Source organism: Chrysochloris asiatica, unplaced genomic scaffold (genome assembly GCF_000296735.1).
Source record: "Chrysochloris asiatica unplaced genomic scaffold, ChrAsi1.0 scaffold00021, whole genome shotgun sequence".
Taxonomy (NCBI): Eukaryota; Metazoa; Chordata; class Mammalia; order Afrosoricida; family Chrysochloridae; genus Chrysochloris; species Chrysochloris asiatica.
In genome coordinates, this window is record NW_006408539.1 from 24,382,302 (window position 1) to 24,399,360 (window position 17,059).

Genomic DNA, 17,059 nt, shown 5'->3' on the forward strand with positions numbered 1-17,059 from the left:
AATCTTTGCACATTTTATTATAATATTTGGCTTTATCTTCTTGAGCTGACCTTTGAAATTTTCTGTTCAGCTCTTGAACTGCCTCATTTCTTCCATTTGCTTTAGCATCTCTCCACTGAAGAGTAAGTTTCAGAGGCTCTACTGACATCCATTTTGATCTTTTCCTTCTTTCCTGTCTTCTTAATGACTTTTTGCTTTCTTCCTGTATGATGTTCTTGATGTTATCCCACAATTCTTCTTGTCTTCGGTCTTTAGTGTTTAATGTATCAAATCTGCTCTTCATATTTGATACATTAAAAAAAAACGTAACTAGTTGTTTTTAAAAGCAAGCTTGTAAAAAAGTGTATTGCTACAGTGCAAATAGGTCTTGGCAGACGTACAGCCAGAGTGTTCCTTAGAAGCCAGATGGCGAGTATTCGTCTCTCATACTTCGGACAAATTATCAGGAGGGACCAGTCACTGGAGAAGGATATCTTGTTTGGTAAGGTGGAGGGTTGGAGAAAAAGAGGAAGACCCCCAAGGCGATGGACTGACAGAGTGACAGCAGCGAAGGGCTCAGACCTCACAATGGTTGTGATGATGCCGCAGGCCAGGGCAGGGTCTCCACATGCCGTGCACAGGTGACTATGAGTTGGAGCTGACTCAACACCACCTACAGCAGCAATAGCGCTTCATGTGGACTTGAAACGCCCACTGCCATCAGGTCAACCCTGACTCACAGCGACCCTGAAGAGGGTTTCAAGACGACACGTCTTTACAGGTGAAGACATCCTCATCTCTGTCCCAAGAGGGGACTGGTGCGTTTAAGTCACCAACACTGTAGTTAGCAGCCCAGTGCCTACCCCAGGGCCTGGCCTCTTCATTTGTACTTTACGTGCCGAAAAATGTGCTGTCTGAGTCATTTCTCTAAGATTGACTGAACACATCACGTTCTAGAAACAAGGGACCGGCAGTTCACAGTCCAAGTTTTATCAGTATTTTCCCAAGGCAGAAAGTCTACCAAAGGCATTTCAGAGTCAGCCATGAGACCAGGGTGGGCCCACCTCCCTGCAGTGCCACAGACAGGGACCACTTTTCAGTGGTGCTGGTCACACACGGGCTCTGCTGCACAGGCTTCTGTGTTTTTGTTATTACAACTCTTTAAAAATGTAAACATGCATTCTTAGCTTGCTGGCTGCACAATAACAGGTCACAAGCCACTAATGTAGCCTGCTGAGCTGAGTACTAGACACGGCCGCCCAAACTCCAGGAGCAGCGGAGCAGCGGTCACGGTCCTGACGTAACAGTACCTTGTAGAATCACAGCTAACTGCTCTGCGGCTGGCCTTCTCAGAGCAAAGTCTACGCCATCTGAGGTAAAAACTTCAGAGACTTTCTCAACCATCTCCACCTGAAAATTTATATATAAAAAAAATTACTAACGTTCATCTGTTTTCAATTCTCCCATAAAATGTCGTCATCGTGCCAGGAAGCCAGGCGCTGGCCCTGTTGTGGGCAGGAAGGAAGTTGGGCTCTATGCCAAAGGGCCACCTGTCAATGCATCTCTCTTCCCAATGTGCCCTTCTCCTAGGGAGTCACTCCTAACCCACTCACCCTTCAAAGACCCAAAAAATCTCTCAGCAAACATCCAAGGTATGTGACAGCCTCCAGGTCTCCAGGCTCACCTGAGAATTAACTAGCGCACTGACTCGGAACCCCCACTGCTGGCTCCCTCTCAGAGCCCCAGGCAGACAGCAGAAAGGGACTTGCTGCCTTATACACCAACAAGCCAAGACACCAATGACAACATCTCAGAGCTGCTGTAATGATTCAGAGATAACATCTTGTCTACTACATTATTTTTCCTCTGATAATGAAAAGGATCAAAACAGTTGTCACGAGAAGGTGTTTTTTGCCAATTCCCAACTGCCAATCTTTTTTATGTCGAGGATATTTGTTTTAAAATGCATCCCAAAATTTCTTTCTGCTAGATTACGCTTATGTGATACTTAAGATACTTTGGAAATTAATTTGCATTTCCAGTACACAGACAAAATGAAAAGAGACATAATGCCTGGCATACAGGAGGCACTCAAGAATTACCTCATCAAAATAGAAACATACTCAGAGTTACAACACAATGTGAAATTAGCATGAAGCACGACATCGAATGCTAGTGCTTTTCACTGCTCAGTACAAACAAACCTGGGGAAGCAACATCAATACGTGACACATCAATGCATCAGATGACCACAGAGTGACCAACACAAAACTTATAATCACCTTAATAATCATTTCTCTTCTGTCGTCCAGTTTGAGTTCAATGGGCTTTTTCACTATAAATAAATTAGTAACTCTGGAGAGAACTTTGGCATCAATGAAAGGACGTTTCACGTCAGCCTCATCTTCATTTGTAAGGTGAACTGCTAACAGTTTTACTGCAAGGGAGCGGACCCTAAAAACACAACACAATCTGGTTACTGTATGCAATATACATATGACTATATGTGATAAAAGTCTATAGTCACAAAGAGCTACTGCATTATCAACACTGTGCAATAAACTGGTCATACTGATGTTCAAACATTCCTAATAATGATGGTTTATTTTCTATTAACAATCTGTAGTTTATCATTTTGATTATAGATTCAATATTATGTATCTGTGAAACAAACATCAAAAGCAATCAGCATTCGACAAATACAAATGCAGAGACAGACTCAGGGTCACTCAGGGTCACTTCAGTCAGCCAGTCTGAAAATCACACCTGAGCTGCCTGACTTAAAAGTCTCACGCTGGCTCAGCTCACAAACCGAGCACCGGCCCAGATCTCGTGAAAAGCAGGCTTCACGGTACCATGACTGGTAACTAACAGTTAGGGAAGGACATTTCGCCAATGTCCCAGGTAAGTGGAGAAGCTAACTGACGTGAAATACTGTCATCCTCTGTTTGACAAGGCAACTGGTCCTAGACATCTATGAAGAAAATAACTGTCAGAACCAATGTCTGAGCAGAGGACAATTGCAGGAAACTGTCGAGTCCTGAAGGGCAGGGGAAGGAGGGTCTGCCCACTTGTGCAACATGGATTTCCACAGGCACGGTGGCACAGCCCGAGTCGGCTGTGCTGTGACTGAGGTAGGCCTGAGAATGGACAGTGAGCTGGAAAACGGACAGAGGAGGCCAAGAACCTCTGGAATCCCTGCCTGAGCTCAGCCCCACTCTCACGTGGCATCTCTAACAGGCAGAAGGACTGTCCTTCACCTCGTCCACCTCTGTCTCCTCCAGACTGCCCTAAACACTTAACATCCTTAGGCAGTTTCCCTTCACCGTCCACACTGCAGCGAGGACTCACGCGCTGTACTCACGCTGGCTTCTTCACCAGTAGGAGCCTCAGCACAGACCTGAGCCAGGCCGTGTAAGGGAGCGGCCCTTCTCTGGCCTCAGGACCCGCTCTGCTCAGCAGGAGAATGCAGCTGCCCAAGGTGTCCTCTGGGTCCGCATAGCCCTAAGGAGGAGTTTATAAAGAGATGACAGCTGAGCTGTATGCCCACCACCTAACTTTCCAACTTGAAAACAAGCAACTTACACAGTTATTCTGAACCAGCTCAATAAAACAGACACTTCAAAATACCTGACGGGAGGCAAGGAGCTTGAATAAAACAGCATTTGGAGAACAACACTGAGGAGACTAGAGGTTGCACAAAAAGCTCAGTAAGAAAGTTCCAGAGCCAACCACACCTTCCCTGGGATCCTGGTAACAACCACTTCCACAGATGAGCACTTTCCGGAGACTCGACCAGACCCCACAGCACAGGTGACAGTGTGCGGGGAGCCAGACAGAGCCCCAGGCCCGAATCTGCGTTCTCTTCATAAAACACAGCCCACTGCTCTCCCATCATCTCCTGCCCGAGACGAGCCATGTCAACCACTCACAGCAAACCTCAGCTGTGCCCCAAGGAGGTCCGCACCTGCAGCACGGGGAGCACAGGGCAGAGAGACTCGACCAACTTGTTCCAGGTAGACGCTGCCATCATCAGGCGTCCCTGCAGCAGGTACATCAGAATGGCCTTGGCGGTGGCGTTCACCTGCTCAACAACACAGACAGAACGGCCCAGTCAAAAGAGCCGCCCACAATGCCGGCTTATAGATCCACAACATTTGATAAAATCCTGAGGCATTCAGTAACAGCTCCTCCTTCAACTGTGTGTGTTCCCACTGCATCATCTCACATTCTGTTCTGGGCCAATAAACAACATCATAATAAATGGAGAAAAGACTGAAGCATCAAGGATTTCATTTTACTTGGACCCACAGTCAACGCCCATGGAAGCACCAGTTGAGAAATCGAACAACGTATTACATTGGGCAAATCTGTTGCACACGACATCTCGGAACGTTCAAGAAGCAAGATGTCAGTTTGAGGATTAATGTGTGCCTGCCCCAAGTCATGGTATTTCCACTAGCTTCATACATCTGCATGTGAAAGTTGTACCATGAATAAGGAAAACCACAGAAGAATCGAAGCATTTGAGTTAGGATGTTGTGAAGGCATACTGAATCTATCCTGGACTGCCAAAAGACTGCACAGTTCCATCTTGGAAGAAGGACAGCCAGATGCTCTTTATAAACGAGCATGGGAGACTTCCTCTCAGCGGCTTTGGACTTTCTCAGGAGGGACCAGTCCCCTGCAGAGAAACACTGTGCTTGGTAAAGGAGAGGCTCAGCAGAGACGCTCAGTGACACGGACTGACACAGTGGCAGTAACAACTGTGGGGGGGACACAAGCTCTGCCATGTTTCATTCCGCTGTGCATGGGGTCACTATGCGTCACAGTAACAACACCACATTTCATTTTCAACCCGTTTTCCCCCATCAGAATTCCCATCTTTTACCTTTCAAGTATACCTAGCCCCTGGACAGAAAGTTTCACTAATGAGCTAAACAGCTTGGTAGAGCTTTCATACAGCTCTCAGTCTTAGATGAAAAGCGTAGCTGACCTGGGTGACAGGGACGCTCTCAGATCCAGGGTGCGCTGCACTGGGAGGCCCTCACGCTAGTTCCTATTTCCTTCCACTTATAAATAACACTGCAACGAGCTCGGACATCAAAGACCAGCTTTGTCCCAATTCCCCACCATCATACCTGGTTATAGGAAAATCTCCCCTTGACTGAGTCAAGGACCTAAGATTTTACTGTCTTCCAAACTGACCTTTCTGGGGTCATACCTCATTTTGGGGTTCTTGAATGCCAAACGTGGAGATTTCATACAGCACTTTGGGATGCAGGAGGAAATGGATCCCGTTACAGACTGAAGACACAGGTTTGGTGGCGTTACAGACACCCAAGCATTCCTGTAAAACAAACAAATGAAGAAATAAATGAGACAGCCTTCCAAGGATTCTCCTCTCTGCTGTTTATAATTCACTGCTCATTTGAGTTTTCAGCTCGTTAAAATGCTGGCTTAACCGATGGAGGATAAAGTAGATCTTCTTGCCTGATAGTTTGTGAATCAGCATGAAATTTGTGTATTATTTCCTGCCAACAAGTCATCACAATAAATTAAATGACCAAACTGCTAAAATCGCCATAATCTCTTAAAGTGGCTTGTGATGACAGACATGAAGGGCCTAAATGCATGAAAACAGCCTCCTTTAAGATGCCAGTCTTACCTACTGAGGTTTGACAGAGAGAAACCCCACCAACCCTACACACTCTGCGAGTGACGGCGATGGGGCTGGAAAAGAGCTGACTGCTCTGCACTGGGTAGGGCCCAGGAAGGGCCTGGGCCAGCCACAGGCCAGCGTCCACCTCCTTTTCTTTTTGAGTGTTAACAGCAAGAGGATGTGTCCAAGAGCACAGAGGAACATGCCCACTCTCCCATGTTGCGTAATATACAAGGCTCTTTAGAAAGTTGAAATGCCGGGTGTTTAAATTTTTTTGTTGTTTTTTAAACTTCATTTTTCAAAAATTTTCATTGTGAATTGAGTGAAGATTTATACGCAAGATCATCAGCTCTACTTACATTCAGCCACTCCTATACTGTGTTTCATCTCAATGACTGTAATCCCCTCCAGGTAACAACAGTGTCCCTCTTCCTTCCTGTGGGTCTGAGCTCCATTCCACCACCTTCCTTCCCCTTCTCAACTCTGACCTTAGGAAAACGCTGCCATTTTGATTTCTGACTACTCCATGTTGTCGCCCCCAACAAACTTATAAGATTTGCTATTGACTAAAACATTAACATTTAAAATCATAAAAATACATATATTTGTTTAGAAAGAAAAGAAAAATGTTTGCAAGAAAATAGACTTGAAATCATTAAATCTGGGCCACAATACCCAAAAATTTCCTGAACGTAAAAATCACTAGAATCCTTTGTTTCAACTTTTCCTTACAATCTTTTCCATCACTAAACAACATAAAAGAAATACAATAAATTATGTTCCATGTAATAAAATTAAAATCTTAATAAGAATTTTAATAAAGCAAAGTCAATGACCAGACTTTTGATGTTAAGAAAGTTTAATGGTTGTTGTTGTGAAGTGCCGTTGAGTCAACCGACCCACAGCGACCCTGTATAGGGTTTCCTAGGAGCAGCTGGTGAGCTTGAACTGCTGACCTTGCAGTTCAAATGGCTTTGCAGTGTGGCTCATTAACCCACAGCGCCCACACCAGGACTCCAGTTTAATGGTAGGAATTTCATAAAAGTGACCAAGAATTATCATCTACCATGAGAGAATAGAGTTCTTATATATTAATATAATTTAATATCTTATATTTAATGTAACTCATGTAATTTAATTTGGGGATAAAATAAGAGAGCCCACTGTTAGAACTCCAACCCACTAGGCCCCGGAGCTCCCCCACACACACACCCTCCACCATCCCAACTTCACCTTAACAACCTCCAGACAGGCACGGTAAGTTTCGACTTTCACTTTCAGCATTGGGTGAGACAAGCAGCGCAGGAGTACCTTCTGACCCTCTCCGCGCAGTAACGGGCTGGCCTGGGCCGATTTCTCGCTGATGAAAGGAGAGAACATCTAAGATCTTGTTTAAGGCGAAGAAATTACTCAAACAAAACATACAACATCACACTGAGCGGGCTGCTTCTTACTCCGGTTCCTTTGACTGGGATTCCCTAAACCAACTCAATTTTCACAAATCCTCACCTAAGCACTTACGGGTTTTAGGGCAGAGGATACACTCTTGAAGAGTACCAAAAAAGTCCAAATTGTCTTTAAAACTTTGTTATTGAGTCTTCAGGTTACACCAGTTTGTGTTTTACCTTAAGCCAAACTGAAACGGCAAGCTTAAACATCCTCACCTTTAGTCTGAATTTTACACATACGGACATTACCTCATCACTGCCACCCTGGTGGCACTGTGGGTTAGGCACTGGGCTGCTAACTTCAAGGTAAGTAGTTCAAGCTCACCAGCCACTCTGTGGGAGAAGATGAGGCTTTCTGTCCCCATAAAGGTTTACAGGCTCAGAAACCCTACACAGGGTTGGCACAAGTCATAGCAACCTGATGGCACGGGTTTTGTTTTTGGACATTACATTTTACAGCTGTTTTTATTATTTAAACAACCACCCATCAGTAGGCTGCCATTTTTCAGATAAAACATTCAAAATCCCTGGTGTTTTTTCCCACCCATTCCCTAGTTCCTTAATCACTTGTGGGTTTTCTTTCTGGGGCTTTCCCCAATCTTCTCCTACTTTCTGAATTCTATTGCCTTCATAGTCAATCAATAACCAATTGTAACCTTACCCCTAGCACTGTAAAAGCTTGATAAGAATACATATTAATATCAGAAATACTTTTCATTTATTTTACAGAAAAATAAACAGGAGAAAAGCCATTGATATGTATCACTCTATGGAATTTATTCTTTCAAAAAAATCAATGAAGATACTGAGTCCCACAATGGAATGTGCCCAAAAGTCCTTAGGACAAGTGCCCTCTAGTCTGTTCTGACTCATAGCAAGCCTGCACAGGGTTTTCGAGGAACGGTTGATAAGTTTGAACCGCCCACCTTGCAGTTCAAACTGACTTTGCAGTCCAGCACATTGACCCACAGTGCCAATAAGCAAGGTTAATGCTTTCAAAAAATCCAGACACAAAAACGGTACAAAGTAGTAAAACTTAAAAAATAAAATCTTCCTAATATAAATTACTAATTAAGATTTAGGATGAAAAAACAAATGTGCTTGAATCCTTGTTTTGGATGGACGCCAAAAACTATCCAGGATTATTTATTTCCATGAGAGACATGACATGTTTAAAGTTTACTCCCAAGTGAAACAGTGAGCCATCCAGAGCAGCTATATCTAAAGTTTAAAGGTCTGAGACATCGAGCAGCTATTTAAACTGAAAAGAAAATAAAAAGATTTCAGAACAGCTTCATTTTCTGAACTATTTAAAAACACAAGTGTGAGGGCCCATGCACATTGATCTGTGATAGTCTAAGTAGATGAAAGAGAAAAGATTACATCTTTGAACAAATGCAGATGACCTCCTTTATTAGGGGGAAATGCCGATGGAAAGGAAAACTCCGCAAGGCCTGGTCAGCGAGCTCCAGCAGTTCTAAGAGATTCTTCTCTCCCTGAAAAAAACAGCACAACGGAGTAGTTAATGTCAAGTCCCCGTCTCATTAAGTCTTCAACAGCTCACCAAGCAGCTTTAAGCAGTTACAACGTAGACCTGAGAGTGTCACATTTGCTTCATTTTCCCAGCAGTTCAAATCAACCAGCAGCTCTGTGGGAGAAAGATGAGGCTTTCTGCTCCCGTAAAGATTTCAGCCTCAGAAACCCTGTACAGGGTCGCTATGGATCAGAACCGGCTCCACTACTTTCTTAACAAGCAAAATGAAGATATCAGTCCAGAGGGAAATGTGGGAAACTCGCAAGCCTAGCACCCCAGAAGACTTTCTCCTGTGTGACCCTGAACAGGCTTCAGGTGACACTGCAACTGCCGAGCCAGGTTCCCTCCTAACTCAGCCTCAAGGGCAGGGCCCACATGCTTGTATAAGGTCCTGACTGGTTCTAGAACACAGAGGACGTCCAACACAGGTATGACCACTGGGCCATGCCTAACCAAAATCCCTCTACTGGAAGACAATCCCAAAGTCTATCGTGCTGAGTCCTGATGTGCCGCTGTAGGAGAAGTACTGGCCTGCTAACCGCAGGTCAGCAGTGGGAACCCTCCTTGGAAACCCTCGACAGGGTCACTATGCATCAGCATGTCACAACAACAAATCATGATGGCAAACAAGAAGCCAGAGGTCATCAGGAAGTAGCAAAAGGAAGAGAGAAATACAAAACAAAGTGAGTAAACAAAGGAAAATTCTAAGTAGGTTCAGACAGACTAAGAACTGTGTCTCTAATTCTTCAAGGTCCTTAGGACCCACACTGGCACTTGCAGACAGTGCTCAAGAACTGTAGCCAACGTCTTCCGTGAAGATCAGCAACCTTCCAATGTGACGACGTGCTCAATACCACTCTCATGTGGTAAGTGCCTCAAGTTGGTTCCCACTCATAGCGACCCTGGCTGGTGGGTTTGAACTGCCAACATTTGTGGTCAACAGTCCAGTGCTTGTCCTACAGAGCCATCCCAGGACTCCTTAGCATATGATAAGTGTCTAGAAAACACTAAAGCAAGCTTGTCTTCACAGAAAAGCTCTCCCATGGCCCTCGTGCGCCCAGTGGCCACTCCGCTCAGAGTCACTTCTAGGAGAAGCTGCCATGGACCCTGCAGACACTGTCAAGGACTGCTGCGGGGAGCACACCGCTCACTTACCTCAAGCTACTAACCACAGCCCGACTGTAATCCGATACCAATATTTTTAAACAACGCACGTGTTACATGTTTTTTCCTAACATGAAATCCCCCTGCCCACCACCCCCCGCACGAGCGCACACACAGACACACACAGTATTTTCCTAGGAGCCCTAAGGGCTTTGTGTTTGGGTAAGCTATTTATATGAGTGTTATTTGCTAAACATATACATATATATATATATATATATGCCAAATGAATTTTTATCTATCTATCTATCTATACACACACACAGTAATTGATCTACCAAGTAATAACATCCCCCACTCTCTAACAAATCAATTGCTACAATCCCCGTGTATTTGGAAACCATTGGCTGGCTCATCAAAGGTTGTAAAAGAGATGGTGAGACCATTTTACCTCCTTGGCAACGTCAGCCATGAAGCTGCAGGCACACTCAATGGAATAAACAGCCTCCGCAGCCCTTCTGTAAACGCTGTAGTTTTCAGAATTCAGCTGTTCCAAGTAGGCCACCACAGCTTCGTTCATGTTTGGATATTCCAGAGAAAAAGGCATGTCCAGAGCCAGGAGGAATAATGCCGCTGACAGAGGTTCTGGTAAAAACTGGTGTGCCTTGATGAATTAAAAAAAAAAAATTTTAAGCGTGAAAAGCACAGGTGATTGATTATCTTAATTCATTCAGATCAGCTTCCTTCTAGTAAATTCTTCATCACAAAATCTACGCTTTTACCAATCCATTTCCCCAACACAGTTCTTCATCAAGTCTTCCTCAGATGCTCCCGGGCCCTGAGCCTACTACACATCTGCCACTGGACTTGAAGCAGGGCACCCTTTCTCTGGGAATTCTATGCACACCCCCACCCACATCCCACCACTGAACACGCTCCCCCGGGCTCAGGACCCACACGCTGCACTCACACTCAACCAAGTCTGGTCCAGGATGGGTTTCAACACACATGGATTTTTTTTGTTTGGTTTTGTTTTTCAGAGAGGAAAGGGAAAGTTTAACATAAGATTTAAAACAATTCTAAAAAGTTAAATAGTTTAGAACAAAACTGTACCAAAATTAGTACAATGTCTACTGGCCCAAATGAAATATGTCTTGTAACCTTGAATCAATAAATTTAAAACTAAAAGAGATGTTTGTTTATTGTGGTTTTTTCTGTTGGTGTTGTTACGGTTGTTTTTAATGGCTGCAGCTTCATGGTACGATTTTACACATCTTCACCATTCAGCAAACATGGTCGGGCACAGCTCACTACGACAGTGAGGCTTGTCATCACTTCCCTCGTGGATAACCGGTTTTAAGGATAATCAGCAACTGCCTCAAAGTTCACAAGTAAGAACTGAATGAGTTCAGCAAACAAAGCCTTTAAATGAAATACAGCTGCCAAATGAGTATTAGAAACCAGAGGAATCTACCATCTAGGCCCACAAGAATGAAAACCCCACTAAATAAGTGCAGCTGCTAGAGTCAAGAGACTCTGCATGACTCTGTGACAAAGCTGCCTTCGTGGGAGGGAAACACAAATGAAACCAAACGAGCTCACCTGTATGTATACACTCAACAACGGTCTCCTGGGTGCTCCTACTGGGTGTCAGCATGCGGCTGGGTTCCTGAGAGCACACTGCCTCTGAGGGAAAGCCCTGGGCAGTTTCCAGCAAGAATCAGAATCCCCTCACCGACGCCAATGCGGCAGAAGCACTATCTTAAGGCTGCGGCGTGAAAGCTACACGCCAGCTGTCCGGGTCAAGCCCGCTCTCTCCTACGCTAAGAACACATTTGAAGTATCGTGCCCACACTGTTTCCAGTTGGTGGTACTAGATAACTCTCGAGTGCGCCTCAGACCAAAGCCTAAACTGACACCCAAAGTACAGAAACTTCTTAATCGAGAAGCACAGGGTTAACACTCAGGTTTAAAGAAACAAAAACTGTTAACCTCAAGGTGCAAGTAGAAGCTTTCTACCATCGCTGAAGAGCACCCCTAGCTAGCACTCCTTCAACTAAACCCACTCTGAAGACACAGGAAGACTCCAAGCTCTGCAAACCGAAATCCTGCTACGTCTGCACCCAAGGGCAAGAGGCCTGCACTGATTTTCAGAACACCTACATCTGCACAGCCAACACCCACTTTCTCTTCCTCAAAAAACACGCGCAAAACGAAGAAACACTTCTCTCAACTGAAAAGGCTGCTTTGTCAGCAAGAACATCAAAGACCCCAAAGATGGACTTTAGAAATTTCTTATCTTCTCTGTAAAGGATGGATTTTGAAAATAAATGTCTAATGCAATTTCTGAAACAAAAAAACAAACAAACCACTCAGCCTCCCCCTGTAGACACAAAGCCCCACCCTGACTCATGGTGACCCCACATGGCATGCAGCGGAACTACAACTGCCCCATAGACTTCTCTCATCTGTCATCTTTAAAGAGAAGAAACCCTGCGCAGTTCTGGGCATCCTCACAGTTGTCACCTGCAGCCGCTGGGTCGCTCCATCTCACTGGATCTTCTCGTTTTTGTGGACCCCCCTACTTTACCTCCTTTCATAGCCTTCTCCAGAGACTGGCCCAGCGATCAGATCTCGGTGTGAATAAAGTGGTTGGCCAGGTATTTCTTCCGTGGGGCTGCTGGGTGGGTTCAAGCCACTTTCACAGGCAGCAGACAGCAGGCCCTCAATCTGCAGACACGATTGCTGTTGTTGCTACAGACTCGATCCCAGCTCACACACCGGCTCACACCACGTACTGCTGCCCCGCAGGATTTTCTAGGCTGTACAACGTTGCAGCAGGAAGAGACTGTCAGCTCTTCCTTTAGCTGAGTGGCTGGTGGGTTTGAACACCAACCTTTGTTAGAATATTGAGTCTGTAAGTGCAGAGGGTCAAAGGCAAAGAGAGGGGAGCTGAGAGTGTAGACCGGTGTGCCGGCCACCCAGGATTCAGGAAGTAGCAGTGGGGCCGGAGAGGTGCTCTCAGGATCTGGGGACACGCACACGTTCACAGTGGTTGCTGCGGGCACCGTGGCGTGGCCTCTGAATCTCAGTGAGCCTCTGGACAGCAGAAGGAATTAGTGCCCGCCCGGTCCTACACTACCCTCATAATCCCTACCAAGGGTGAGCCCACTGTTACTGCCACCATGTCATCCCGTGTTGTTGAGGGTCGGCCTCCTTTTCGCTGACCCTCTCCTTGACCTACTTTATGAGGTCCTCCTTCTAGGACTGGCCCAGGGATTGGATGGAGGAGTGGGGAAAAGACAGGAATCAAGGATGACTCTGAGCGGGCTGCCTATTCAAGTACTAAAAAGAAGACTCCATGGACTGAGACAAGAAGCAGACGAGGGAAAGTCGAGAACTACGTTTGGAGCGAGCATCATCCCAGTGAGGACTGTGAATGGGAACAGACACGGAGGAGTCTGGAGTTCAGGTGATGTGTCTCATGTAGAAGTGGAAAGGTGGGAGGCTGCAGTAGCATTTGCAGATGCAGTTCAAGCTCTGCAGCAGGATGCTCACTTGTGAGGGCCTCAGTCAGTCATGGGCCTCCCTGCCCCACACTTTAAGAGGTTACGAAGAGAACACAGAATTCACCAAATTAGTCAGCCCGCACTGTGCTGCAAGACACGTGTTCTAAAGAGCACTGTCTGACTCTAGTCAGTGAAACAGGAATACTAGTTGCCAAGAAAAGTAAACCCTCTGAGCAGCGTGCCTGCCATGCCACATTCAATAAATTCTCATCTCCTTTCACCACCTCGGAGGATCACCACCTCACTCCACAGCCCCACGTAGGAATCTCTGCCATCTCAGCCACTCCAAGCGCCAAGCTAGGGTCCAAAGTTCCATCCTTACATGGCCCTATGGACTGATCACATTCCCAGCCTGGGCCGCAGACAGCCACACTGCATGTACTACCAGCCACAAGTGGGTGAGACACAGTGAAGCTGGACCTCTGCCCGGAGATGGACCAAGTGGTGGGAAACACGGCTGTGTGGGGAGAGACCAGGGCAAAGGCCATGAAGCAGCAAAGAGCTCATCCTCAGTCTGGGACGCCTTAGAAAACAAGCCTGCTTACAGACACCATCTTGTACCTTACTCGGTGACACAAACACAGTCCAAGCACAGAGCCCCTTTCTCGATACAGTGTTCTGCTGGACACCAAAACTGGCATCCTGCATGACTGACAAGCTAGCCAGGACCCAGCTCTCCAAAGAAATACGTTACCACTTACTTTCACAATGTTCGCTGTGGCCCTGAAATTAGATAGGTTAGAGGTAGGAGGAGCAAGGAAAGGTTAAACAGACGCTCACTAAGAGGCCAGTCTGCTTCCATGTAACTACGCATCACTCCACCATGTCCTGTGTGCTGTATAAAACAGCCCCCCAGGACAGCCCAGGGGGCGGAACAACAGCTCCCATCAGTCAGTTCACATGCAGAAGCCCTGCACCTAGCACATTCTCGCAGGGGAAGAACGCCTTAATTGTCCAGAAAATCCTCTAAGGTTATTTTTCCAAAGCCAAGGGCACCAGTCAGTAAGGGACTTCACTACTTTACAAGGTGAGACTTCAGGGCTGCTCGTAATAGCTCGATCACCTGCTTCCCAAGAGACCAAGAGAGTCCAAGGTCACTGTAAATTAGGTCAGCTCCAGGCCACCCCCAGGTGACTCCCCTTCATTCCTTCACCACCTGGTTTCTCTCCTGCCAGGTCATTTCATGAGACAACCTAATCTGTATGCTGGTCTTCTACAAAGCCAATGAAAGCGATTTAAAACTCATTCTCCAGACAAGGCCTTTGACACGGTTTGGTCCAAGCTTTGAAACCTAGGCGACTTCTTCAGCGATGCATCTTAATCCCAGGCTGGGCTATGGGGATTCAAAGCTCTCCAGAATACCTGCTGTTGGCCCTGCGGCAGGCAGAGGGCAGCACAACCCTGCCTGATGGCACCCAGGAAGCAGTGCAACGGCACAGCAGGGCACATAGTTAAGCTCCTGTGTTAACAGCTCTTAGTCCACCAAAGCAAACACAGCAGTCTATAAACAACCCCTGGATCACAGTCTCCAACATGGCCTTACTTAGTCTCCTAATCAAGTTTTCAAGTTCTGTATTTAAAAGGGGTACCAAAAGTGAAAGATACAGATTTGCTTTCAAATGAAAAAAATAAATTTAAAAGAAAAAATAACTACCTTTCAAAAAAGCATTTAGAGTTGACATTATAGTATGCTAGCACTAAACTAGGAGGGGAATAATAAATGATCAGTTGACATTTTAATTGACATTTAACTGATTCACCAAACCAAAGCCACTGCCATGGAGTCATCTCCAACTCAACGACCCTACAGAGAAGAGCAGAGCTGCCCGCTAGGCCTGCCAGGGCCGAGCCTCTTGAAGGATGCAGACGGCCACACCTTCCTCCCAGAGCAGTTGCTGGGTTTAAACCACCTTCTGGTTCTGTGTATTGCCTGTCTGAGTATACATTTGTTAGTTCGTAGCCTATGTGCATTTGCAGGGCTTTGGTGGCTTAGTGGTTAACTCTTTCAAATATGTGCATACTACAAACAAACAAACATATCTATACTCACATAAACAACTAACTATGAAGTTCTGGAGTGGCGCTGTGGGCTAATGTGCTGGACTGCAAAGTCAGTTTGAACCACAAGGTCGGTGGTTCAAGCTCACCAGCCGCTCCTTGGAAACCTCATACAGGGTCATTATGGGTCAGAACTGACTCGATGACACTTAACAACAACAATAATGAAGAAGCCTATGATAGAAATAAATAATTTGCAACAATTGTTTAACCAGTGGATAATATGATCATCTGTAATAGTTTAACAAGTTATTCTAGCACCACTAATTTTTCAGTTCTATCCCATGTAAAGGAAATTGACATCATAATGTCAATTTACAAAAGTCTTTTGTAACTTTCAGGTTCAATCTTTAACACTTAGACTTGAAAAAAAATCATCACTCTTGCAATCAAAAAATCACTTCAGTGACATAATGACTGATGAATGGTGGTAGTGGTTGGTTGTGTGCCACCAAGTCGGTTCAGATTCATAGTGACCCTGTAGAAGGTTTCCAAAACTTCAATCTTTATAGGAGCAGCAAGCCTCACCTTTGTCCCACGGGATAACTTGTAGATCTGAACTCCTGACTGTGTAGTAAGCAGCCCAGCTCGTCATTCATTACACTACCAGGGCTTCCGGATTCAACAGTAAAATTTTAAATTAACAGAAGTGATTCTATTTTCCCAACAGCAAAATGCTGTACTTAAATTTTAATGTTGAATTCTTCTAACAAATGACCTTACAATATATTGCCAGTGTTATTTTTAAATAGAGTGCAGACTCTATTTTCTGCAGCATTCTAGAAAACAAAACTGGAAATGGTTAATACCTAGCCAAAACCCCAAACCGAACCACTGCCATCGAGTCGATTCTGACTCACAGGGACCCTGGAGGACAGCAGGGAACCCTCCACGGGGCTTCGTTCCCAGGCTGTAGGCATTATGGGAAAAGGCTGCCCATCTTTCTCCTGCAGAGCAGCTGGTGGATTCCAAATGCCCTGTAAGTTACCAGCCAAATGCTAACCCACGGTGCTACGGGGCTCCTCGGCGAAGATCAAAGGGCAACAAGAGACCAAGGAAATCGCTGTCTGGTTGCAGTAACCTCTCTCGAGGCCTCACGAATGCATACCACACCTTTCATTTGGAGTTAGTGTACTAATGACACGTGCGTATCATCATGGGAGATATTGCACCACAACTAAGAATCGATAATAACCTCACATTAAAAAATACAGTCAGAAAAGAGCTTTAAAAGAAATATCATCACATACAGAAATCACCTTTTACATACAATCATACAATGGAATAACAAATAACCTACTACTCAGAGAAACAGTGCTGAACAAGTACATGCATGGGACAATTCCATCTACAAATGTCCCAAGCCTGACCTATGGTGGCAGGTGTCAGAAAGTGACTTATTGTATGTCTCCTCTAGCCATAGTGTCATAATCTCCTACCAAACCACTCGTTCCTAATGGGTCAAGATGTAAAGGTGGGAAAGATGCTGATGGTGATGATGCAGACCGTTAACAAGGCTAACTGTGCTGGTCAATGGTGCCATCCTGCCGGGTACAAACACAGCCGTCTCAGAGGCAGCTGAAGGGCTCTCACTACCATCAGAGAAGACCTAGGAGGGGAGCGAGCACATCCTTCGGACTCAGAGGTCACTGCAGTGAACCTCCCCGACCCAGGGACAGAAAGCTGTGGCACTGGAGGAGTAGCA

At 45.6% G+C, this 17,059-nt stretch overlaps 1 protein-coding gene and 1 pseudogene across 1 annotated transcript in view; one reads left to right on the top strand and one right to left on the bottom strand.

Annotated features, from left to right (window-relative positions):
- Positions 1-17,059, bottom strand: part of RTTN (rotatin) — a 162,450-nt gene that overhangs the window by 106,316 nt on the left and 39,075 nt on the right. The window contains exons 12-19 of the mRNA XM_006837552.1: positions 10,179-10,391; positions 8,473-8,585; positions 6,875-7,001; positions 5,204-5,329; positions 3,947-4,063; positions 3,344-3,483; positions 2,262-2,433; positions 1,290-1,389 (exon numbers count right to left, since the gene is read on the bottom strand). Of these exons, the coding sequence (XP_006837615.1) occupies positions 1,290-1,389; positions 2,262-2,433; positions 3,344-3,483; positions 3,947-4,063; positions 5,204-5,329; positions 6,875-7,001; positions 8,473-8,585; positions 10,179-10,391 (1,108 nt within the window). The remainder of the gene's footprint in view (positions 1-1,289; positions 1,390-2,261; positions 2,434-3,343; positions 3,484-3,946; positions 4,064-5,203; positions 5,330-6,874; positions 7,002-8,472; positions 8,586-10,178; positions 10,392-17,059) is intronic.
- LOC102818456 lies at positions 11,471-12,037 on the top strand (annotated as a pseudogene).